The sequence below is a fragment of the Vespa mandarinia genome, chromosome 17 (assembly GCF_050613455.1).
Source record: "Vespa mandarinia isolate Hongniang chromosome 17, ASM5061345v1, whole genome shotgun sequence".
Taxonomy (NCBI): domain Eukaryota; kingdom Metazoa; phylum Arthropoda; class Insecta; order Hymenoptera; family Vespidae; genus Vespa; species Vespa mandarinia.
Genome location: NC_140826.1, coordinates 4402090 through 4428751, shown reverse-complemented (window position 1 = coordinate 4428751; position 26662 = coordinate 4402090). Strand labels below are relative to the sequence as shown.

Here is a 26662-nt window from a genome sequence, read left to right as displayed (position 1 = left end):
GATTTCATTACACGAGTCAACAGCCACGAGGCTGCCAGCCATTAAGCACCCTTTTTTATCCCCTTTCGAAACGAAATTATGTATTCCCAGAGAGAAAGAGAGAAGAGAAAGTAACATCGCGAAAATTGCCAATTCGAGTCACCGTTCCTTTCTTTATTTCCTTCGAAGTATCTGTCACGCGCAGAGAGAGGCCTTTTAAAAGCCTACACCCTATTACATATCTTTAAACTTTTTTTCTGCTTTTCTTTCTTTCTCTCTCTTTTTTTTTTCTTTCTCTTCTTTTTTTACTTTCTTTCATTTCTTTTTTCTTTTTTTTTTTTTTTTCCGTAATTCGTTTCGTCCAACTGGAATATAATGATCACAACGATGTTTTAAAAGGAGAATAACAGGTTCCATCGGTCGGTCGGTCTGTACAAAAGGTCTTTTTACTTTTAGACGAGTATTTATTGTCGATTACGATTACGTTTGAAATACCATCGTTATTTGTTCCTAGTGTTCACATTGTTTAGCGCGGCGAGTCAGTGTCAGTAATAGTAGTCAGGTTGTATAAGAGTTAACCAGACTGCGAAGTTTTTTTTTTTTTTTTCCATTTCTTTCACATTTAACGTCGATTGTTTCGCAAATTTTTTAACGTTTAAAGGAACAAAGAAAAAGAGAAAGAAAGAAAGAAAGGACATTGTGAGTTTAGGTAACGTTAAAGCATAGTTTGGCCTGGGGGAGGGGATAGAGAATAGGGAAGCAACAAAGTGAGATAAAACCAGGAAGAATGTCGCTCGAAAAGTGGAAAATTAGCTTACGCGTGTAGAAACGTCGATCGTTAGTCACGCTTCTTACTCCGACAAAAGTCAACTAGAAAAGAGAGTAAACGCAGAAGAGAGAGAGAGAGAGAGAGAGAGAGAACGCGGCTAAAACGTAGCGGAGAGAATTTTTAACCGCATTTCACCTTCCTTTGTTCGCGGAACTCTCTTTTTGCGGACGAACGAGAATAAAAGGAGGAAAAAGGATGACAAAGAGAGAGAGAGAGAGAGAGAAAGACGACGACGAGGACGAAACGTCGAATAACCGTCGTTATTCGGCACTTACGAGGCCGTAAAACTCGATTTGGCGGGTTGCGTCGGGCCAACGTCGATGCTCGCTCTTCAAAAGGGAGATCTCCAAAGACGAATACGCGCGTTTCGAACAGCGCGCCAATTTTCTTTCAACAAAACGGCCGCGTCTCGCTCGCGCAGCGGACAATGCCGAGCGGATTCAATAAAACCGCAACAATAAGAGTGAAAATGCTGGGGTTTCGTGACGACTAAAGAGAGAGGGGGAGAAAGAGAGAGAGAGAGAGAGAGAGAGACAGAGAGAAAACGAGTTGGGAGTGAGAGGGTTGTAGCGACGCGAGAATGGGAAAGCGGAGGGTAATTTGAATGAAGAGACAAGAGACAATGCGTGGGCGAAGCCGAGAATAGTGGGACGAGGAGGAGGAGGAGGTGGTGGTGGTGGTGGTGGTGGTGGAGGCGCGGGTGAAAACAACCGCGGAATCAAATTAGCGAGAACGCGGGGTAAGGTAGAAAGTGAGAGAGAGAGAGAAGGGTGAGTTCTCCGCACAGTGAGCCACCAACCACTGTAAGAGAGAAAGAGAAGGGACAGGAGGAGGGTAATTATATTTACAAGTGCCAGTTGCCGAATACAAAGGACGTCAAGATTGCTCGATTCATTTCGAGTGCCTTCTCTTGGAGAATCCTTTTTCTAATGCCCTTCCTCTCTCTCTCTCTCTCTCTCTCTCTCTCTTCTTTTAGCTACTTATTACTCTTTTCGATTTATGATACGTCACTTTTCTTTAAGATAGATAACACTTCGTCTTGCTATATTTATTATATATAATCCCAGATATATTTTCTTTATTCGTCGATATGAAAAATTATTGATTTTGGTGGTTCTTTATTTAAGATAATAAAATTTATTATCGAATATTTTTCATTGTTTTAACTATGAGCGAGCGTTGTACGAAGAAACTGTAGACGTGGCTATAGAACTCGCGAGATTCTTTTGTCGAACGATAAGGAGGAGGAGGATGGAGGAAAAGTTACTCCGGCAGGTTCATAAAAATGTTTTATAGGCTTTCTCCTTGAACGAAAGCGATCTGCTAGGTAGCTCTTTCCTTCGGGTTAAATTGTTTATTTCTAAATTGAGTTACGCCGCCGCACAATGAGGAAAAAAGTATTGCGTTGATGTGGCGATGGTGGAAAAGAACACGAGAATTCCCTCTCTTTCCTCGAATTTTTCAAAGGCTTCCTCATCCCCTTAGCCACCTACCCGCGAAACCTTTGAATTTACTCCAGATCCACGAGGTGAGAATTCTTTTCCCTTCGATCTACGTGAATAGACATCCCGAGCAATTAAACTTTTTTTTTTCTCGGATTAGTAGAAGCCGATAAAATCGAGTAATTACGAGCCATTAATAAAAATTCTCATAAAAGTCTCGATAGATATCTATTTATATTAAATCCGTCGAAAAAAACAAAAAATTTCTATTAATTTTTTCTGAAGTAAAAGAAAATAATAAAAATATCCAAATGTTTTTCCCAAAGAAATTGTTAAACCATAGGACATATGTGAAAAACAGTGAGTGTGTGTGTGAAAGAGAGAGAGAAAAGAATAGTGGATGGTGCGAATAACGAGGGAAAAAAGTTCGACGATCACGATGGGTAGCGCAGTGCGGTGCGGTGCGGCGCGGAAATATCTGGGTAAGCGCGGAAAAGGTGGCAAACGTGGACATTCGACGCAGCCCTCGTTCGTCGCGTTATGGAATTTTTGCGGAACGGCCTTTTTTAATTGATGCAATTCAAAGCAGGCACTCGGTGCGTCTGGCTCGCTCGTAAAACTTTTCGACGTTCTTTCCACGGACTTTTAGTCGCGTGAATCCAAACTTTATATCTTTCTTTTTTTCAACTTTAGTGTTTCTTGCGTTTGCTTGCGATTTAAAAAATACCAAAACATTTGATTTCTTCTTCTTTTTTTTTTATTCTATTGACTCAATTTTTATCGATGCGCGTGTCATATCTCTATTTTGTATATATTATTTATATATTATTCATAGTTTTATAAATTATTATATTTTAAAGGAGCGAGTGAGATACATAAAAAGAATGGAAGATGGAAAAGGTGCGTTTTCGATAATAACGGCGAGCTTCCAAGTTCGCAAACGAGAGAGCTTTTTCCCTTCTTTCCGACACTCCGGCATAATGAAAAGCTTAGCAGTTGGTTTAACTTGGCCGAGGATTAAGTTTACCTCGTTTCAAGAGTGCCGGAGAGCTGCGTGGAATTTCTCCTCTTATTTTTCCACCTCCTCGCCCCTGAGCGGGAAAAGAGCGCTCGGCAGGTATTTCTTAATTAGTAGCAAGTATCTCGTCCAACGAAGGTTGCCTTATTAATTAATATTATGACAGAGAAAGAGTGTGTGCGTGTGTGTGTGTGTGTGAGAGAGAGAGAGAGAGAGAGAGATTTCTACGTTGTCGTGATTTTCCTAGCCGAGTGAATTTCGATCATCTATGCTTTAACATATTGTTGACTAATTATTTTATGTAATAATTAATATGTCTTCATTATTCATAATATGTGGACATTATTCATTATCGAATGAATGTATCAAATATTCAGGACGAGTTATATCAAGTAGATATATGATAATACTATAATTTAAAGAATATTACACCAACGATTTATATAAATTATGATGCATGTATGTTGTGACGTAAGTTTGTCATCATTTTTCCTTTTTCTTTCTTTTTTCTTTTTTTTTTTTCCAATTCCGTACCACTCGATCTACCTACCTGTAGCTAATATAGATCTTCGAAAAGTCCAATCGTTAAGTGAACGTACCGAAGATAAATTCTCGCGTTAAGCCGACAAAGACATGGTGATGCATTCGTTCTGGACCACCCTCGAACTTTCTTTCTCACCCTATAAACTTTCTCTCTCGGTCGAGTGTCGTTAACGAAAGGGTTGTGAAAAGTATGCGAAACGCGTATAAGCGAAAGGGAGGATAGACAAAGAGGAGTTGCCGTCTTATTTGAGGAAAAAGAAGAAAAGGAGAGAGAGAGAGAGAGAGAGAGAGAGAGAGAGAGAGGGATAGAGGCTATTTCGTTCTTCGAAAAGAAAAAAAGAAAAAGAAGTAGGTACATTGGCAAAGAGAAAGAAAAGGAACAGCAAGAGAAAAAACGAAAGTATACTAATGTAATATCGCGCAAGGCGTTTTAATAAACAGAGTTCAGTAATCAAGGCAGCGGTTTAAGTAGCTTTCTTGTTTTTTAACGATCGTTTTTACGTCCCATTTAAATCATCCTACGAGAAGAACCAAGATGAGGGAGGAAAGAGAGAGAGAGAGAGAGAGAGAGAGAGAGAGAGAAAGAAAAAAAGAAAAAGATTCAAGATGAACTTGGAAATATTTTTACGAGTTTCATTTTCTCCTCATCTCAAAACTTTTCTTGATAAAATTCATACGTACGTTTATCCGTGTCGCAAGTAATTCTCTTACCTTTTTTCTTATTTTTTTTCTTTTTTCTTTTTTTTCTTTTTGTCAATTCTAATTCTAAGCAAGAGAAGGTATAATGATGTAAAATCTAGACACATCCTTGGAGATATTTCTCTTTGTGATGACCAGTCGCAGGAGGACGTTTTTCATTGGAATCATAGCTTGGTTTAAAGTGTACGCGACACATACACGCACATACCGCATACACACGGTCACATCAAGCCGGATATTATTTCAGTCGGCGCATATTTCCGCAAATGAATTTTATGAAAACAGTTTTTGTTCTTTTAATTAATCGCTCTTCCGTTCCCTGGGATATGTCTCTCTCCCCTCCTCTCACACTTTTACTCTCTCTCTCTCTCTCTCTTTGTCTCTCTCTATCTCTGTCTCACTCCCTTTCACCCTCCTATCATCTCGTTTCAACGTCGAGCGACGTCGTCCCGTCTTCCGTCGAGCTCGCGAGGAAATATCCGGACAGCTGGTGCTGTTCAGTTTTTAATAACAATATTGTTTCAAAGACAGTGCGCAAACGAAAATGCGATTCACCTTTTTTGCTTAAACATCGTCGTCGAAATCTGATTTTGTTTCTTTTTTTTTTTTTCTTTTTTTTCATTTCTTTTTCCTTTTTCTTTTGGACTCTGACTATAGCCATTATCGTTCGTCGTAATATATCATCGAATATTTTAATATCAACGTCATTTTAATATATATTTTATCATCGTCGACCATACGTAGCTTCGATTCGTCGATTCTTTTTTCGTTCCTTCTATATTCTTTTTTCTTTCGGGTTTTTTTTTCTTTTTTTCTTTTTTTTTTTTTTTTTGTCGGGTCTTCCTTTCCTTCCTTCCGTCGCACGTTTCGTTCCCGAGCGATACAATTTCACGCGGAATTCATTGGAATGCGTAGGTAGCGCGACGTGAAAAGAGACGAATTAACGCGAAAAGCAGCAGGGAGACATTACTATTGTTGTTTTTCCTTTATCTCTTTTTTCTTTTTTTTTTTTATTTTTTTTTTGTTTTGTTTTTTTTTTTATTTTTTTTTTTTATTTTCTCCTTTAATTTTTTTAATTGTTTTTTATTTTAAAATGAAATTTCGCGTAGCCCGCGCAAAGGCTAATTCTTCTTTGCGATTCGCGTGCGTTCTCGCAAATGGCTTTTGTAAATAAAAACGGCCGCGATGTCGGGATGCATGGTTTTAATTAATTATTTTCTCGACGCGACGTCACCTTTCGCAAGATAATCCTAAAGTTTTCCAATGATTTACGTGTCGATCGTCCGCGTTAAATTACGATTTTCACTTTGTCTCTTTGACGCGTACATTTTTCGTTCGGGTTTCCGACAACGTTGGATACCGATAACAACCGACCGTCACAACGGTGAACGGAGAAAATAAGCTACTTAAAAAAAGTACACCCGTTAAAACAACGGGTCCCGACTGTCGGCTCATTTTTTTACACGAATTATTCCTTTTATCTTGAACAATGTTGAAAATAAGATTCGAATAATCCGGATATTATTATGTATAATTATTTATGAAAAAAATACTTCGGTTTGGGTGAAAAGTAAACTCGTTAAAACAAAGTTACCACAGTCGACACATTTTCCATACCAATTATTATTTTTATTTTCAATAATGTTTAAAATAAGATTCGAATAATCTGAATATAATTATGTCGTGAATATAAATATTTATGAAGACAATAATATAATGTTATTAATCGAATATCGAAAATGATAATTAGTTGATATTTCTTTCTTTCTTTTTTTTGTTTGTGTGTGTGTGTTTTTTTCTTCTATCGAATCATTCGTAGCTTAACTTAAAGTTAAAACGCTTTTGGATTTGATCTTGTCGAAGATAAAATATCGTGAAGTAAGCGTTGAAGGGGTAAGTCGTACACGAATGGTATAGGTTGGCACGAAAGGGTGAAAATAATTCACGAAAATTGTTGGGCACTTTCCTCTTTCCTTTTCTCTTTCCTCTTCCCCGTTTTCGTTCGTCGGCCTAACATTACGACAAAGTCTCTCTCTCTCTCTCTCTCTCTCTTTCTCTCTCTTTTTCTCTTTCAACGTACATGGGCGTTTTGTACATACAAACAGGAGTAATTGTCGGCCAATTATGTGGTCGCAAGCTCGTACGTTCTACGTATAATATACTTGGGTGAACGTTCATGGCCAGTAGAAAGAGAAAGAGAGAGAGAAAGAGAGAGAGAGAGAGAGGTGTGCCGTAGGTAATCGCGCTCATAAATAACATTTATTGGTGGGCCAGAACACTAATTGCCAATGATTACCGCGAACGCCAACGAGAAAAATTGCCAATTTACATCGAATGCCTTCTATTATCCCTTTTCCACGAGACTCGCTAGTTCGATCGCTTATCCTTTCTAGGGAGGGAATTAACGTGAAGGATAATCGATTTTGATATCGTCCCATTATTCTTATGTCTTCTTACTTTATTAAGTAACCATATAATGTTTGGCCAATGTGCAAATTAATTATTCTCATTTGCATTTTTTTTTTTTTTTTTTTTTTTTTTTTTGAGTAGATTTATACATGCACATTGTAATAATAAATAAATGTAATAAATTTTGTAGAATAATTATACGTATAGAGAGTGACGTAACGCAAGTTATCCAAGTTACGTGAACGAAAAGCAAAATAAATGATTGCAATTGGGAATTGGTTGGAATCATTGGTTATTACGTTCGAGGGAAGAAAATAGACATTGTCGCAGTCGGTATAAATTCGCGATGTTCAGCCAAATTTTGATTCGGTTCGATTCAACTACGAATCGTTCCTTTATTCCCGTGCATTTTCGTTCTCTATCTCTTTCGCACACGTATTCCAATTTCTTCGTTTTTTGGGAAACGGATGCAGAGGAGGAACGGGGAGGATTGGTAGTGGAGGGCTTCGCGTTCACACCCGAATAGAGTTGGATTTCGCTCTCCTGAATACACAATGGGATTTATTCGAAACGTGGCGTATAAAACACAAAGGACTCTGTATGATTGGTAAATTATTGAGCCAAGCAGGATTTGTCGGCCAATCACGTAGCGCCTTTAAATAATTCAAAGGAAGCTCAAAAGTAGAAAGATGCGAGTAAAGTACAGAAAAGAAGAAGAAGCTCTAGTCGATATTATATATATATATATATATATGTATATACATAAGATCGAAAAGAGAATCATTATACGTTTAAAAAAGAACATTTCTCTCGATATTTAAATGTATTATTTATAAAAGGAACTTTCGTTTCATGCATAGGAAAGATCTTGGACGGAATAATTCCGCATCGAAAGGAAAATCACATTCGCAACTTTGGCCCGAACAGTATCCCAAAGTATATCTGTTAAGGAGAGATAATATGTATGGGAAAAAAAACAAACAAAAAAATAAATATGATCTATCAGAAACGAGAAAAAAAGTATTTTATGAATAGGAACGATCCTTGACGGAATAATTTCGTTTACGTTCTTCAGGTTCGAAATAAAATCCCATTCTCGTTCTCGATCGGAGCGATGAGAATGATAGGTCCCTTTTTCTGGATAGCTGTTATCGCGATCGGATAAAATTTCTTCGGAGAGTAGGTAGTAGGTCCGACAAATCCCCGAAGCGTATGGTGCCAGAGAAACGCGGAAGAAATAAAACATTTTCTCTCTTCTTTCTCTCCAGGGCGATAGTGCGCCGGCAGTTTTGCGGAGCGGACCGAACTTTCCGCATAACTCAGCCTCGTTATCTGACTCGCAAATAAGGCAACGGAAAAGTTCGCGACATCAATCCGGCCCTCTGTCGGGAGATTCGAAGTTGAAACAATGCTTAAGTCACCCTATAACGTATGAGCCCCAAGAGGGTGGCACACGAGAAAGACGGAGACGAAGAGAAAGAGAGAGAGAGAGAGAGAGAGAGAGAGAGAGCCAATCGTTCGTGCTAACGTTTTCAAGCTCGATCTTCCAACTTACGATTTCGTTCGATTCGATATATCATCGTTCTGCCTATCATCTTTTATGATTATTTCTTTTTCTCTTTTTTTTTTTTCTCTACTTCGCCAATTTTCACCGTGATTTAGATTTCATTTGGAATGGTATCGTAAAGATTTATAGATTTACCTACGTGTAACCAGGATCCTTAGTTATACCTGAAATGAATAATTAAATGATCGTCCCTCGTCAACAATAAAATGAAATGATTTTATTCCTTGAATAATACATACATCGGTGTTACAATTAATTCGTTCGTCTAAAATTCAACAATGTAGGGTATACATCTTCGTCTCTTTCTTCCTTTTCTTCTTTTTCCTTTTTCTTTCTTTCTTTTTTTTCCTTTTTTTTTTTCCCCTTCTATACACTTCGTTAACTATCCTTTCACCGGTTATATGAGACAATTCGTAATCGAAGAAGTCGAACAGTCGATACACTTCGAAAAAAGCACCATTATTATCATTATTATCTTTCTTTATCCTTTTCCTAAAGATAATACTCGTACTATCTACAGAACGAAATCGCTCTTTTTTCTTTTTTTTTTTTTCGTTTTTCTTTTTTCCAAAAAGAAAAAAAAAATAAAAATAAAAAAAGAAAAGCGCTAAAGGGATCGCAAATGATCGATTTTATCAGCTTTTCACCGGCATGTAATCGCGATCTTTCCTTGCTTTCGTTTCCTCGTACGATCGATAGATCGTAGCCGATCTTAGCGTGGGGACTCGATCGCGACGAGTCTCTTCTCTTCTCTTTGCAAAAAATCTCACGACGATTTCCATCATCCTTTTTTATCTCTTCTCGAACCGATGACGATGCTCCGAATAAAACGGAAAAACGAAACGGACCGATAGCAACGACGATAAACTACGCACTCTCGCGATTCGACATATATATATTATTTAGATATATATATGTTTGTTATTCTTGTATGTTAAGTTTAGGTGTTAACATAGGTAGTAGGCGTAGACGCGTGTATATCGGCGCTTATTTCGTTTGTCATTTGGCATCGTACGGTGCTTGCGCATTGATACCATTTAAATTATTCATGGGGTTCAGGACGTTGTGAGCGCTCGATGTAGCCGGTGCTGGATATCCATTGTGGTTATGGGCTGTTTCCCCATTCGCCTGTCTCGGAGGACCTCCAGCAGGTACCGTCTGAAAGATAAAAGAGAGATCGTACGATTATTGCCTATATCGTTTCTTTTCTTAAAAAAGAAAAAAGAAGAAAAAAAAAAAAGAAAAAAAAAAGAAAGAAAAGGACTTTTTAATACTGCAATCTTTGACAGTCGATGTTTTTTTCTTTTTTTTTTTTTTTTTTTTTTTGTACGATTAATAGATACACGAAAATAACCGGTTCATTCCTTATTATTTCAATTTAATCTCTAATAAATTCGTTATCTTCTTTCTTGTAAAATTGTATTTACTCTCAGACGGGATAACTCTATTCGGTCGTTTCTCTTTCGTTCGACCCTCTTGTTCCTTCCTTCCTTCCTTCCTTCCTTCCTTTTCTTTCTCTCTCTCTCTCTTTCTCTCTCTCTTTTCGTCCTTTTACCTACTTACTTCTGTCTCTATCTCGAGACTGTATTAATGTAGAAGCTAGAGAGGGATAGAGAATAAGAGGAGATGCTGCACGGATAGGTAAGTGCCGTTGAAAACTTTCAACTTCCTATCTTTCTCCCTTCTCTCTCTCTCTCTCTCCATTTCTCTCTATCTCTTTTTACCCTTCAACGTCTTCCAACACTCCCTTTCTCTCGGTTTCTATAGTAAAGGTGTTAAATTATACAGGCTTAAAATTCGGCAGACCGTGCGACTCCCTCTTGACGAAACAACGGATCTTCCCACGGCTACGTCTTACTTTACGAACACTCGCGAGTCGATCGTACTAATTTAACTACGACAACGAGTCGACTTGAACAAGAAGAAGAAGAAGAGAAGAACTCGGCTTTTCTTTCATTCTCTTTTCTTCCCTCTCGATCAGTTTCATAGAAACTTTCTACATCATCAACTTTCTATATATTTTATTATATATATATATATATACGATAATGAAGTCTGCTTACAGTTTTTTCCACGAATTTTTCCGGCTCTTGAATCCTCGAGAAGGAATAGCTAGAACGCGCAAGTAAAAGTCCAAGTAATTAACTCGTAAATAATTACGATAAAAATGACAAAGCGTCGCGAAAGAAATGCTTTATCGTTCCATTGCCGCTAGCAAGGGTGACTCTTTCCTCGCAGAAGAAATCCCTAAATCTTAACCGTAGCGCGAGAACCCTTTCCAAAAGCTTATTCTCTCTCTCTCTCTCTCTTTCTCTCTTTTGCCGTCTTCTTTTCGAGCTATCTCTCTTTCTCTTTCCATCTAAACGAGTTCCGGTTCGTAATTAAGAAATCTTCATGGAAGGCGACGGAGACCACCGTCCTCTCTTTCTCTCTCTCTCTCTCTCTCTCTCTCTCTTTACTTACCATGGGTTAAATTAAGTCTATGACTTATTCAAGTTTTATCTACAATTGCCAGAGGAGGAATTGCCATGGCGTGGATTTACTGCCGACATTGTAATCAAACGGCACGCGTTTTCAGTACTCCGAGCCACTTTGGAAAGTTTCTTGGACCACTTAGGTACATGCATATAATACTACATAGATTCTTATGTTTCTATGTAAGAAGGAAAGAAGGGAAAAGTTATTTAACTCGTTCGTGACGAATTAATAACGTTGATTATTAATATCGACGATGAAATTATCAGATTTTTTGATTAATACACATTCGATATGTTTTTGATCGAAACACGTATGGAAAAAGAGAGAGAGAGAGAGAGAGAGAGAAAGAAGATAAGTAAGTACTTGTGTCGTTTGTTAAAGAACATATATCCCTCGTTGAAATCAAATGGAAGGTTGAGATAAGAGATGTACTGAATCGAAACGCGTTCATTTGTCGTTTCCCCTTCTTAATACCTAGTCGGCAAAAGGAAAAATCTTTTCTCTCTTTCTTTTCTTCTCTCTTTTCTCTATGTAGAAGTCGTTAATGGCACGTTACACGCACGAAGTCTCCTCCTCCTTTACGTCTTTTTCTTCTCTTCCTTCTTTCTCTTTTTCTTTACCCAACTCCTCCTCGTTCCTCTCTAATTCTTCTTCCTCGTCGTTCTCCTACTCCTCCGTTTTCCTTCTTCAGAAGAGGATTCTAGCCCGCGAATAAGACATTAATCGCAAAGGCGAAGGCAGTTTGCAAGCGACGGTAAATGCGGCCCACCAGGAGGGTGCCTGTTGGAGTTCGAGAAGGGGAAAAGCTTTCTCTCTCTCTCTCTCGTTTGCTCGCTTTGTGAAAGGGAGAAAGGAGGAGGAGGAGGAGGAGGAGGGTGCCGAGAATCGCGTGTCATTTGTCCGTTGATCTCCTGTGGCTGGGAACAGTCCAGGTGTGTGGCTGCGTTTGGCCATTCCTTCGTGCCTTTGCTTTTCTTGCGCGCAAAAATTAGCACCATCGTCGGATCGGAATTAGCCATGGTATCATTATCTATTTCCTTTCAGGAATTCTTTTAGAAAGAGATAAAGAGACAGAGAGATAGAGAGAGAGAGAGAGAGAGAGAGAGAGAGATTTTTTATTGCTTGATATACTTATTCCTATTCTTTAATTAATAGATTTCATTATAATCGGTTGATTAGATTTGGAAATTTCACAAAGAAGGTTTATTCACTAGTTACTGCTTATAACGTGCTCCAAGTTGATTCCCAACTAAACTCATAATCACGCGTAAGCTCGCAACCTGCCCTTTCCCATGAGAGAGAGAAAGAGAGAGAGAGAGAGAGAGAGAGAGTCTTCTACGTGCTCACGTAAAATTTAGTCGGTATACGAGGTAGCTCGTAATAATGAGCTCGTTAAAGAAATAATCTACACGCTAGGTATCATTAATAAGTGTAATATTTCTTTTGACATACATAGATATATTTATGTTCAAAAGAATCTCGACACTCGAATATTAAACAAATATCATTTAATTTAATTTCAATTTGAGTTTTTAGTTCTTAGTCGAATGAATTACCTTTCTCCTTTGGTTTGGATCTAATCGTCTAGAAGACGCGTATAGAAGACATCGTAATACCTTATTCCCTGTACGATTTCCATGGTGCACATTGATCCTCTTAAATTCCCATGTACCCGCCGTCTTGGCATTAGCATATTATCTCACCTCTCAAAGTCCTCCCACCATTACTACCTCCTCTACCTCTCTTGGTCTCTTGGCGATGCCACCCTTTTCCTTCTATATCTCCTTTACTCTTACTCTTTCTTTCTCTTTCTCTTTCCCTTCATCCCTCTCTTTCTTTCTCTCTCTCTCTCTCTCTCTCTCTCTCTCTCTCTCTCTTTCTCTCTCATTCTCTCGTCGTTCTTCTCCGTCTTTCCCTCACCCACCTTCTTATTCGACCCTCTGATTCGCGAAGGACTTTACAGACACTCGAGAGTTTGTTTTAAAACTCAGATAATCGTTTCGAAATTTCTCCCCTTCTCTATCTTCCTCTGTCTTTCTCTGTTTCTCCTTCGTACTACCCTTTCCTCTTACTTCTTCAAGACGAGCCTCGCTCGTTCCGCATTGCGCCGGATCCCAAGGGGAAAATTAGATCGAAATAAAAGTTCTCGGGGAATTTTAAGCGCGTTACGTTCGTCTCCTTTCCTACGATCGAACTTTCTTCTCAGGGATTTCAATGATTTCCTCGCATTCTGTATGTGTATCTCTCCAACGCGAAAATTTATTATTAGACATGTTATAAACCTTATATGTCGATTCGATGTTACCATTTTTTTTCTCTCTCTCTTCTTTTCTTTTCTTTTTCTTTCTTATTATTTTTTTCTTTTCTTTTTTCTTTTTATTTTTTATCGAAACATATCAATTTCTCGATCGTTGCTCGAATAAGGCACATCATTAAACGCTTACTTCATTGATTCAAAGGGCGAGGGTCAAGAAATACGAGTTTACGAGGTAGGATCCTAATTCGATTTATCGAGGGCGATGACTAAACTGTTCTCTTCTTTTCTTTTCCCCTCTTTTAGCAAAAGGGATCTCGTCGAGTTATACGTAAACCGTGCGCATTCTGGCATTATTTAGAACTAGCTAACCACACGTAGAAAAAGAGAAGGAAAAAGAAAAACGGATCCTTTAGAAGCTTGGTGGGTGGTTATAGAGAAGGCTCTTGCCTAAGAAAGATCGGGACAGCTGCCTGTGTTCTCAGGCAATCAGAAAAACTACCCTCTCTTCTCCCCTCTTTCGCTGAACGCTTGGTAGTCTCCTTTCCCACCCCCCGTAGCCACGGCTTAAGGAGGGTACAAACAGGGTGGCAGCTGTCTCAACGACGCCGAGAACCCTCTTCGCGGTTTTTAAGAACCTTAACGCTTTCCTCTTCCCTTTCATCTCTCTCTTTCTCTCTCTCTCTCTTTCTTTTTTAACTGAACTCTTTTTTTAACGTATCTTCATGATAGTTGAATCCTCGCGATGTTAACGTTACGTTCACGAGCCATCGAACTCTGTCGCGAAATGTCAGATAGACGATCGATCCCGAACGATTTTGCTGTGGTGGTGGTATATAACGTCGAGGGTTTGTCTCGAATACTCACCCTTCTCTGCGATGATATCACGAAGGTATTCACGCTCAAGGAACGAGATGTCAAGAGGGATCGTGTCAGGAGGCTTAGTCTAATAGATGCGCCAAAAGGACATTAGCATGCTACGCTCGGTCTATCGACATTAGCTTCTTTCCTTCGACGATTTTTTATTTCTCTTATCGGTCATTTATAACCACGTGAAATTCTTCGAATCGTAAGATACCCCATTGTCATCGTTTTCTCTCTATTATTCTTTTCAAGCTCTGATAGTCTATTATTCGAGAGTAATAATAAAAACTCGATGAAACATAATGCAAAGTCTCTTCTCGTCGATCGTTAAATTTCATTTTAATTAAACGCGCACCCTGGACGCAGGAAGATCGCTGATACATACATGCGTACATAGACATGCATACACGTAAGCGTTTAGTTTACTTGGGAACACTTACGTGGCACAGAAATAGAGTCGCAAGGGTTACCAACCCCGTTGTTACATGCGGCTCGTCGACAGGGCGAAAGGAAAGGGAAAGGGAAGAAATTTGCATATTATAAGTAGTACACGTTACCGAGACTACTGATATCATCTCAGGCAACGGGGACCTCGTTACTTTCTGCATGCTTATTATTCGAGTGTGTGTTAACTATTCACGACCTTCGACCAGAATACGAGAAGAGAATACGAGAAATAAAAAGTATTCTTTTCTATTTTCTTTTTTTTTGTTTCTATTTTTTTTCTTTTCTTCTATCTTTCTTTTTCTTTTTTTTCTTTCTTTCTTTTTTTTTTTTTTTTTTTTCTTTTTCTTTATCATCCCGCTGTAATCGGATAGCAAAGATCGAAAAATCTTTAAACATCGTATCGGTATAAATTTTGCAATACGTGACGTCAAAGGGTAAGAGAGAAGATCCTTGCAAGACGGAACTAGGATTAAGTAGATCTGATCCTTGTTGGGTCGGACACGCCGAGGTCCTTCCATGCGCCTGAGGCTTAAGATATTGTTTTGAAGCGGAGGCTGTTGCTTTAGGATAATCAAGAAGACGTAATCCTAAGAGACTTAGCGTCGATGAGTCCATAATTCCGGACGTTCTCTTTTACTTTTTTCTCCCTTTGAAGTTTGTCTTTATTATACGTCGATTATTTTTTTTTAAACTCTCTCTCTCTCTCTCTCATCGAAGAGGAAAGAGCCGATAAATTTTGAAATATTTCGTTCGGTAGATCGTGTACCACCTACGTCGTCTTTACTTCGTTTAATTCCATTCTAATACCTCTCGACGATCCTTTACGAAGAGAAAATTCTTTCGCACGTTCCAACTACCAGGTAGCAGAGGAGGCACCGATCGTTAAGGCATGCGGGCGGCGTGGCTTGCTTAACGGTCGAGCTTAATTAATAAGGACACGCGATATCCTAAGTTAGAAGACGTTGCTAGTACGGTAAAGCATAGCCGAAGCCTCGAGGGAGTCCTTTGTTGTCGAGAGGGTCAGGATGAGCGACCTGCCACTTTAACCCACCTTAAGGGATTACGTCTTGAGGAGTTTCCGAGTCTCCTTCTACTCCTCATTTTCCTCTTACGATGGCCTAACTCGTACTACGCCTCTCGTTACGTCATCGTTCACACTTCTACCAAGCTCCGTCATCCTCGGGATTATATATCTCTGAATAATATCTGTCTGTCCATCCGGGCGCTTTTTTTTTTTTTCCTTATTAATCAATTTTACTTACTTGAGGTTGAAGATGCGTGACCTGTCTTTTAATATGCGCTAAAGTATCGTTCGGCGGAGGATGCGGCATGTTGGCGAAATAGACTCTCTCCTTGTAATGATACTCGCAGAGAATCTTATTCTCATAGAGATAAAACTGATCGCCCACGCAAAATCTGCAATTAGAAAGAGATAGATTTGTAATAATGGCCAAGTTTCTGATCGGAATCGATTATACAGATTTTCTCTTTGATCGATGATATATCGATCGTCGATCTAAGACAAAGTAGATATACTTAGAGAACGTTGTCGGAGTCTCATCGAAACGAATTTGCAAAGTTTTCAAACGGAAACTACGGCAAGGAATTTCTCCTATCGAGACAGAGAGAGAGAGAGAGAGAGTGAGAGAGAGAGAGAGAGAGAGTGAGAGAGAGAGAGTCTGTACAAGCTTGGCGGAGCAGTAAAGCGTGCTAATTCCGTTTAAGACCGCTTTCCGTTCTGCTCCGCCAAGGAAATTGCGAGAAAATAAAAACAAGGAGCGAAGTGGCAGCGGCTCTCTCCCCTTCCACCTTTCCCTCCTCTACCCCCTCCCTCCCCGTACCCCAAGCCTTACGGCTTCTGGCGCGTTTCCGCAACTCTTCGAGCTCCTTTAGATGTAAATTTCCAGTCGATTCGCGGAGCAAAACTACTCCGAGTTCTCGGATTGCCGGCGAGTCAGTTTCGCACGAACGACCTATACAATCTCAAGGCGAAACCCACTTGCATTATTCCTCCTCTTTACTTTTCCTTCGGCTCTTTCTTACTCTTTATTTCATATACATTAATAAACGAGATACCATATAATCGAGACGCCGTAACGCCATAGAAAAAATGATAAGTTTCTTTTAGGATAGGAAAAAAATAATTAATGCAAAAGGCGAATTTAAACGAATACGAGGGAGAAAAAAAAATATTACTCGATCCCGCGTTATTATCCATGTGTCCTATATGTCAAAGATCATAAATAGAATCGCATATCTTTTACGAGGGAACCCATCAAAGCTCGTCGTACTTTTTTAAAATTCGAAGTACGAGACACGAGGATTTTCGAGTAATCTGCCGTGGATGTATATCTATAGGTATATCTATCTGCTGGCGAGGAGGAGGAGGAGGCGGGGGGGGTGAGGGGTACGCGTAGAAGAACGGTGCGGGTACACGCGGATTTCGAGATGGGCGCAGAGGTAGAAACGTGCTCAGTTTGCGATATCAGAGAAATAAGCTTGCCACGAGGGTTATACGCATCGACCAACTGTCGCACCACCGTCGACGTCCGTGCCGCCGCTACTGCTGCTGCTTCTGCTTCTGCTGCTGCTGCTGCTTTTGCTACTCGCCCAAGCCCTTTAAAATCAAAGATTTCGCATTTTTCCTTTTTATTGCCGGTTTAAAAGTCAATTTTTCTCTTCTATACCCGCACAGGGCTTTCTATCTCTTTCTCTCTCTCTCTCTCTCTCTCTCTCTCTCTCTCTTACATAGTCGCTATCCGCGTCTTTCTTTTTCTTTCTCGAGTGTCCGCAAGAGGGACGTTATGCGGAAAATGCTAAAGAGGCACGGAACGACGATCGTAAGGGGGTGATGGTCGCTTTTCGACAGACACCGCTGCGCCAGGAGAAAGAGAAAGAACGAGAGGAGATGCCGAAGGGATCGAGGATCCACGAGGGACTCGAAAATCGTTTCACCCAGGATCCATACCCGTGTTGAAATTCTTAGCAGGTAGCTCGAACATCACTCTCCGTAAGTGCCTGAGGTATACCGCTTCGTGCCACCGTACCACGTGGCACTCGCAAATTTACAAAGAACTTGTACTTTGATAATCTTGTAAAAACCTAACTGAAATATATCAAACGAATTCTCTCTTCTTCTCTCCGTTTTGACTTATTTCGAAATCGGATACGAGTAAGAACGAACGATGGTATATTTTTCAAGTAATAAAAAATATATTTTTTCCTTCAAAGTCGGTGGTACACGGAGTTAGGTACATGTAGCTCTCTACGTACGTAGAGATACCTACGAACATATTCCGTATTCAACGGATGTGCCGGTTCCGTTTTCAGATCCTGTTTGGGTTTTATGTCAGGATTTCTGTCGAGTGGTTTATACCGGCGCTTATGTAAATGCAGACGTGATTTTTTTTCACCACCTAGCCACCACTTCGCTTGCATCGGTATGGTGGATATTACATATATATGTATATATCTATACCTAAAAATATATATATATATATATATATATATATTATACGTATATATGTGTTTTCGGGCATCGCTAGCGAGATATCATTTTCTTCGAAAAGACGACATCTTTGCGGATTTAAACTACATCCAGATTTTCCCAAATCCTCTCCCTCTCTTTCTCACGCGTTCATTTTATTGCAAGGAGTGCAAACGCCTCGAGAAATTTCTTCTCTGCTATTCGATTTTCTTTCTCCCTTGTGTTTTCTCTCTTCTAATTCGATCGCCATTTCGAAAGGGTAATCGGAAGAAGGGTGGTAGGAAGGAAGAAGAGAAGATCTGAACGATCGGAACGTCGAACATGGACCTCCATAAAAAGCAATGCTCAACCGTAACGCGGTACGATAAGTACCGCGTCGCGAGCTAAAATCGATCCTCCAGGGTGGTTGGTCGGTCTCCAGTCGTACACCATAAAAAGGGAACATTAGAGAGAGAAAGGAAAGTATAAGCGTCTCTCTGTGATACCGCGAGAAAGAAGATAGGGAAACGTTGCTGATGGTAGGCAGAAGGTGGTGGGAGAAGCCAGCCCTCAGGGCTTTAGCCATCTCTTTCTAACGCTCTTTATATAACGTATAACGGTGTTATGATTTCGCGCCTAGATATGCGACGTGTCTGCCGATAAACGAGTATTTTTTCTCCTCCTCCTTTTTCTTTTTTTTTTTTCCTTTTTAACTTTCTCCCGTATCGTCGCCGCTAAATACTTTGGACATTAGGATATTTCGTTGAATATTGAATATCGATATGGCAGGGTGACGTTTTTTATTATTACTTCCTTGTTTTTCTTTCTGTTCTATTTTATTTTATTTTATTTATTTATTTATTTATTTTTTTTTTTTTTATATAAAGCGTCACACGGAATAAAAAAAGTAGCAGCGCGAATAATCGCAAAAGCGTTAAACGTTCTCTACGGTGTATAGCCTTCGCTAAGTCGAGAAGGAAGCCTCGGAGTTTCGTCGGCAAACAGAGCGAGCTTCGGGACTCGAAGAAAAGGGGTGAGAAGGGCGTAGGAATGAGAGGGAACGAAAGGAGCTTGCGGGCGAGAAACCCCAAACGGCAACACTTTGGCCGTAGTCAAGATTCTACTGGGTTTGGTGAGCGAGTAGTCGTGGTACTTCTGAAGGGGGTCCTAGAGAATAAATTTCCTACTTGATCAAGGCACGAGAAGCAGAGACAGAGACAGAGAGACAGAGAGAGAGAAGAGTTGAAGAAGACGCCTGTACTCACGGTACTTGCTTCGCGTTCTTACTCAATTTGCATCAAACTATAGAGAGACAAGCAAGCAAGCAGGCAGGCAAGCAGGCCTGCTTTTCTATTCTCTGGGAGGTTCTGCCACCTGATGGAGGAGGTGATTCTGCAACCTCCCTCTACCCACCGTGTCTAACTCCTCTACCTCATATTTCGCTTCAAGCGGAGAGCCCTACTGCCGAGACTAACGCGTTTAGTAGAGACTCGATTCCCTAATCAGATCTTCCGACGGCAGTCGAGGGTTTCTAAGGTGCTGCTAAGTGTGAAGTTAATGGAGTCAAGACGCCGTTCCTCCTCTATCCGGAGGAGGCCAACGAGAATCACTCGGGATGTAGCTAGGCGAAGCCACCGTTTGTTCATTATTTATCATCGAAAGTGGTTAACTTTCCTCGTAGATTCATCCTTTATATATGCGATCTAACGTATCTAATCTTGAAAAGTTTATTTGATTAAAATGATTAAAAATGATTGGTGATAAAAAGAAAATCGCTTGTTCTATATGGAAATATACACACACACACCCACATACATATATATATATATATATATATATATATATGTATATCTTTCTCTTTCGAAAAGAGAGTTTGAAATCGACACTCGAACGTTTATCGAGTCCCCTGACATAAATCAATTCGTTTACCTGCGAGAGACATTACCGCTCTTTAGTCTCGATATTAATAGCGCCTTGGGTATCGATAAAGCGACGTATTCGTATCGCTCTGCTAGCTCGTTATAGACTCGAATAGATAGGTAAATGCTTTATTTGTCGCCCTGGGATAGAATCCTGAGAGAGAGAAAGAGAGAGAGAGAGAGAGAGAGAGAATTGCAATTTATTTATGCTCTTCCCCCGTACCCACGACACTCACTCGAACAGTGAGCGACACAAATAATAAATGAACGTAATCAATTCAACGTTCGATAGTAGGTACGTGAGTTTGCATCGTCATTGGCGTTAGACAAACAAAACTCGATAATCTCGACTATCGTTATCGACCGAAATCTTTTTATAATATTATTATTTCGATATAACAATAGAAATGAGCCTCTAGACGTCGGTACGATCGCATTTTATGTCGAACAATTCGTCTCTCGTGCTTTATGGATATTGGGTTGATTTCATGAATAACAGCTGTTATTATTAAAAATAAAATGTCACGTTACGTACGTACGTGAATACGCGTATAATATTTATGGATAAAGACGAGATGTATACGTGTTAGGCACGAAATGTCATTGTTTCACCGATCGAAAACGTCGTCTCATCTCTCGATGTGTCTCGCAAAGGTTCGTTTGGTTCATTGCTTTGTTTCGATAATGATTGCTTACCTGGCTCGTTCTCCTGTTAATTAATTCAGACTGTCAGGGTATCAAGCAAACCATGGCGCGTTAATTCGATCAGGAGTGAATTCGCTCGGGTTCGACGTGGCTGTGGAAGCAGGATGATGGGGAAGAATGAGGAGAACGGAGAGAAGAGAGAGAGAGAGAGAGAAAGGATGCCAGGAGATGGTAGGAGTGAGAAACGACGATGTCGGCGATGCCTTCTCTCGCATCGAGGACAGATTTACGCCGCAGACAGTTGACGTCGCTATCTAAATGTCGCCCCGAGAAAGCCGACACGTCGGACGACGTCACTCGATAATAATACACACGCATACATCGTCTTCATCGTTCGCGAGTTCCTATCTCTCGAGGCAACGTTTCTCGCTTGTCTATCATAATTCCTTGATATCGTAATCGATTATAACCTTTCTTTTATCGCCATTAAATCTAATAATTAACTTTCTATAACACAATTTTTGATCGTCTTTAAAAAAGAAAATAATAAACTTAGAAGACATATAAGTCTCGTCGTTAGTGTATCGTTAGTGTAGTGATAAAGATTTCTTTTACATTTGTTTCTAATAGATGGAAAATATCTAATATAGATCGATATATTTTTCTTTAGCTATTTAGATAGAATAATAGAGATACTTGTTGTTTACGCGTAAACGCACTTTAAATAACAAAATTTTCTTCGTTATTTTCCATAGAAAAGCTACAACATTTGTCATTCCATTAAATGTCGTCTATGAGAAATTAAGGATCGAGCAAACGTAAGCCATATTAATGAGAGAGATTATGCGGAATATTAAGAGTACGATGGATCGTGGGTGCTTAGAATGGGATGACTGTATATTCAGAAAGGGTTGAATCCTTTAGAAAAGATGAAACTGTAATATTTTGCGGAGATAGGGAAAAGGAGGAAAAATAATTTTTTACGCTGGCGAACGATACAATTATAATTTTCATCGGTCGATTCTTTCAAAGTAAATATCGCTTTACATACATATATACGTACATATGTACGTAAATATATCGGCATATTGCATTTCCGTTAGTTATATTTTTCCCGAATACGTCGAACGTCACCGATGAAAATATATTACATTTTGTCGCGAAATCATCGATGGAACGTTTTCATCGATACGTAGCGACTGTATGAATAATAATAATAAAAATAATAATCAAAAGAAAAAAAGGAAAGATACAAAAAAAAAAAAAAAAATAAAAAATGAAAAGAGTAATCAAAAAATCTACACACGTAAACGGGAAATATTTATGTTTGAACGTCGAAAATGATATAAACGCTTTGCGATCTCCTCTCCCTAGAGGTGGTGGAGGTGAGTCAATCCGTGTTCGAAATCGAGTCGGTTCGAGATAGGACCGAATCGATCGTTCACTTTTTGCGACGAGATAGAAGAAGAAGAAGAAGAAGTTGGAAGAGAGACGGTAAGACGCAATCGCATCAAAGATTATTTCCGCCAATAAAATGAAAGTCGAGTTTCGTCGTGACTCTCTACGAATCGTTTCGGGAGAAAAAGAGAGAGAAAGAAAGAGAGAGAGAGAGAGAGAAAGAGCAAATAAGAAGGAAGAAGATGGAAGAAGGGACAGAGGGAGAGAGAAAGAGGAAGTTGGAAGAAGCGAGGCTGGAGCAATAAATCTACGGTCGCCCGGAGCAGACACTTATCAGTTCTCCAGGATCACCCGCGACATCACGGACTGCGAGAAATGCCCGGCAGGCTCTCATCTCATCTCTTGAAATTGACTCTGTTCTTACTCGAAGACTTTCTCTCTCTCTCTCTCTCTCTCTCTCTCTCTCTCTCTCTCTCTCTCTCTCTCTCTGTCCCTTTCTTAACGCCAATCGCGTGCTATCTTGCCGTCTCTCTTTTAACCTATACATATAACTTTCATCCTTTGTAACATCATTTTTTATTTCGGTCGAATACTTTGAATGACGATCATATTTTTTTTTCTGATTATTATCATGGCTATTAAGCGTGTATAAGTTTGTTATATACAAGTTTGTTGTATGTAGCACCTTTCCATTTGTTCTCTGCTACGTGCTCTTATACTCAAACGCGTATATAATAAGTATGTATGCATGTATCTATGTATGTATGTATGTAGATAGGTAGGTACGTGGATAGGAGAACGATACAGCTTATCTATTCGATGATTATCTCTAACAAAGTAAGCTAGCGAATTTGCGTATTAGTGGTTATCCTCGACAAATTAGTACCTACTATCCTTCTCGAGCGTAATCGTGTTGGTATTATTATACCTGTGTGTTACAGAAGACCATGCAGCAGCATCCCAGGTAGAAGCCGAAGTAACTCGGTGAATCAGTGGAACGTAAACTGGATAGGATTAAATATGACTTACCGTAGTACTTAAGTTTCCATCATTAGGTAGCCTCTAGCGATAAAAGCGGCGAGGAGAAGGAGGAGGAGGAGGAAAGGCAAACTTGTTGTAGGGTCGGCTTTCTCTCTCTCTCTCTCTCTCACCCCGTCTCTTTCTCGAACACAAGATCGGCCCACCAAAGTTACCATCGTGTCGTAACCTCCGGGCATTGTCAAGGTTTCACTGCCCAAGTTTACCGTCCTTGCGATTAGACCTTACGTAGCTTCTCTAGGATTACCGTAGTCTAACGTAGACTCTCTATGAACTTGCTGATAAAGATCTCTTAGAAAAATCGATTAGTATAGGATTACAATTTTTTTCTTCTCTCGTTTTTTTTCTCTCTTTTCTCTCTTCTTTTTTGTTCGTTTTTTCTTTTTTCCTTTTTTTTTTTTTTTTTTTTCTTTTTTTTCCTTTCATCTTCTTTACTCCAGACAAACGTCAAAACGTTGGGTATATACATTGAAACGTATCCAGGCAAGTGTGGGAGACGTTTAAAAAGCGTTGATTCAATTTTACGCTCAAAAGAGAGTACGTGCTGGTCCCTCAATCCATAGCCTCGACCACTGCGGATGACAGCGATACCGAGGACACGTTGTTACTGACGTTCCTGTAATTTGCCTCGGAAATTAGTAAAGCGTTTCGGTGTAATCGCGTTACGACAACGTGGTATTTACTAGACGAAGTATAATATACGTTCGTAACGTTTTCATATCTATAGGAATCGATAGAAATCGATTCGTTTCTTCTCAAGATCAACTTGGTATTTTCTCAAACGGAACGAGAGAGGAGGGAGGGTACCCATGAGATCTCCGGAAGGTGTCTTCCGAGTTTCCTAGAAGCCATATACAATCCTGGAGACTACTGCAGCCATTCGAAGGATTAATCAACGAATGGGTCCCACTAGAGTTATCCTTCGGCCTCTGCCACAAACCTGTGCTACACGCATAATTCAAAGTTGTCTTGGTTTACGGTTTAATTACCAAATCTTGTTTGCGAGTTTGGTTAGAGAAATTTCTCAGGATTAACTTAATCATCGTCTTTCGTTCGTTCGATTTCTTTTTTCCTTTTTTTCTTCTTTAGACAGATACGGAATTACGAGTGGTGTTCACACGTAAGTTTAATTAAGGTGGCTTATTGAAACGTTCAGTACGAAGGACTGTACGCACGTAGTCCCTTTAGTTTAACAGGAAAATTTCAAGTTGGCGAACCCGCCTTCTCCTTACACATTCGCCTCTCCACCACTTTGACGGCGTTATCTCTTGCAGGGCAGCTTGTTTGACTTCCGGCGGTGTCTCCTCCTGACCGGACACACTTGATAACTGAATAATTCGCTCTACATCTACTGGGGGTTGAAACGAGCCCCAGAAGAGAAGGTAGGAAGGTAAGAGAAGGAGGGATAGAAGTAGCTCGAGTTCGAGGCACCACCGGGCTTAGCTCACCTAATCCTTTCCGTGGAGTTGGCTTTACATTAACCTAAGTCATAGCAACTTGCTAGAAAGCTGCACGTTGACTCCTGAGATATACCGTTCTATAGTCGGGAGATCGTTGAAATCATTATTTATGTTGCTAATTAGGAAATTATTGAAATTGTCTTCGTTCGAAAATTCGTTTTTATAGGATGGAGAGGACATTTAAATCGAATTATTGACTCATCTTTGACGAATCCTATAATTTTTCTTTTATTTTTTAGAGTCTCTTTTGATAATCGAAGAGCTTCCCATGACGATAATCCTAGAGGATTTTTCTTCCTCTCTCTCTCTCTCTCTCTCTCTCTCTCTCATTGTTCCCATTTCGATACGGACAAATCCATCGAAGATTCGAAGAAAAAGAGGGCTCGATCTTTAGTCGCGTAGTAACGACCATATTTCTCAATAAACAATAAATCAGAGTAGTAAGGTATACCTTCTTGGTCTCTTATAGATCCCATTCCGTCTTTCCTTTTCTTCCATTTACTTTAGCAGAACTATCTTTTTGTCTCTCTCTCTCTCTCTCTCTCTCTCTTTCTCTCTCTCTCTCTAGCTCTCACTACTCTTCCGCCGCCTTCCGAGTCTCCTAGCCCCATTAATCTATGGTTATCTACGGCGTGTGCCGGATAAGTGCGTCGGAATGAGCCATTTCACCCTTGGGACTTCGAATCCATCCTCCACCCTCGAAAAGTGGAAGGCCGTCCGACTGGAGACTGGCCCTTGGGCATCCTTCTACCCTTCTGATGAGCTGTGCAAAACTTCATCCTTAACGAGCTCGTAACGACGGCTCGTAGCCTATCGAGAAATGAAAATGAAAGTAGTCAAACTATAGTCATTTTATTCACACGGACAATTCTACTTACTCGTTTACGAATTTTCTTTTTGATATATATATTTCTATACCTAAGAATTACGTTCATCCTCTTCCCCCCCCCCCCCCCCACCACCCCCAAAGAATTATTTTGACATAGAAATAAGAAACAAAAAGCAACCAATTCAAATACTAGACTGAGTGAGTATGTTTGAACCTCCCCGGTACAGTGAATAACGCTCGCAGGTTATCTTTTCACCTTCGACGCTCGTAAGTAAAGTGGAAAAGCCACCCCTGTCGGGTACAACCTAACGAACTAAAGAACAATGTTACTTTATATGCGAGCCACCGACCCTCGGTTTTTCACCCTCCACCTTCCTCCGACGGTAGCTACAACTACGACGACGACGACGACGACGACGACGACGACGACGAAAACCAGAATGAAGAGAAAGAGGAAAGGAAGAGAGAAGGGCAGACTCTTTCCTGCCCTTATCGCCGGAAAAGTTAAGTGGAAGAAAATGCGTCGCGAGCGCGACCAAGCCATCGGAGAAAGTTGAAATTGATGCAGTGGACGAGCCCTTGACTCGCACGAGCTTACGTTGAAAGCCACTCTACTTTGTTGCTACGATACTTTCAAAAAAAAAAAAAAGTTGTACGAACGACGTTACCAAGTCGTTTATCGAGGCACGCGACGAAAACGCGCGTCGATAGCGGCTATGCATCTTCTTTTTTGTGTTCTCTTTTTTCTTCTTCTTTTTTTTCGTCCTTGCCTACACTTCCCCTTTAACGAACTATAAATCATACTTAAGCGTTTAAGCGTCGAGCTATTAGCGTCATACAGATATCTTATTAATCGATATTACGAACGCGGTTCGTTTAAGAAAAATTCCTTCGCGGGCAAATTTGAATCTGAGAAGCTTGTATTATTTTTCAAATAATTTTCTTTTTTCTATCTCTATGTAATTAAACGAACTACATTTTTACGTCTGATTAGATAAGATCCCCGTCGCACGGAGGAGAAGTCGAGGTAACGTCCTATTATGACAGCTATGAATAGGATAGGCCTTCAAAATGACGTTAGACGTGACAAGAGACATTATATCCAACAATCTAACTCAGTTTCAGTAGACTAGTTAGCTAGCTAGATAGCTAAAGAGAAAGAGAGAGACCGCAGGTGTATGTCTGTCGCAGACATTGTGTAACTCAGAAGCCAATGTGTCACTGAGAACTCAGATTGCTCTCCTCGGTTACACCGTAACAGGCTGCCCGAAACAGGCTGCTTAGCTATTGTTGTGTCGTCTAAGAAGCCGGATCCTCGGCTTCTAGAATCGTCAAATTCCTATCACGTTGAATCGATTGTTATATACTTTCATTATAT

At 40.0% G+C, this 26662-nt stretch overlaps 1 protein-coding gene across 4 annotated transcripts in view; it reads right to left on the bottom strand.

Moving 5' to 3' along the window:
• Positions 1-8748: 8748 nt before the first annotated feature.
• LOC118443541 (LIM domain only protein 3) overlaps positions 8749-26662 on the bottom strand; it is a 73976-nt gene continuing 56062 nt past the window's right edge. For all 4 annotated transcript variants that reach the window (XM_035870700.2, XM_035870702.2, XM_085662136.1 and 1 more), the window contains exons 5-6: positions 15792-15945; positions 8749-9644 (exon numbers count right to left, since the gene is read on the bottom strand). In XM_035870700.2, the coding sequence (XP_035726593.1) occupies positions 9486-9644; positions 15792-15945 (313 nt within the window). In that variant the 3' untranslated portion in view covers positions 8749-9485. The remainder of the gene's footprint in view (positions 9645-15791; positions 15946-26662) is intronic.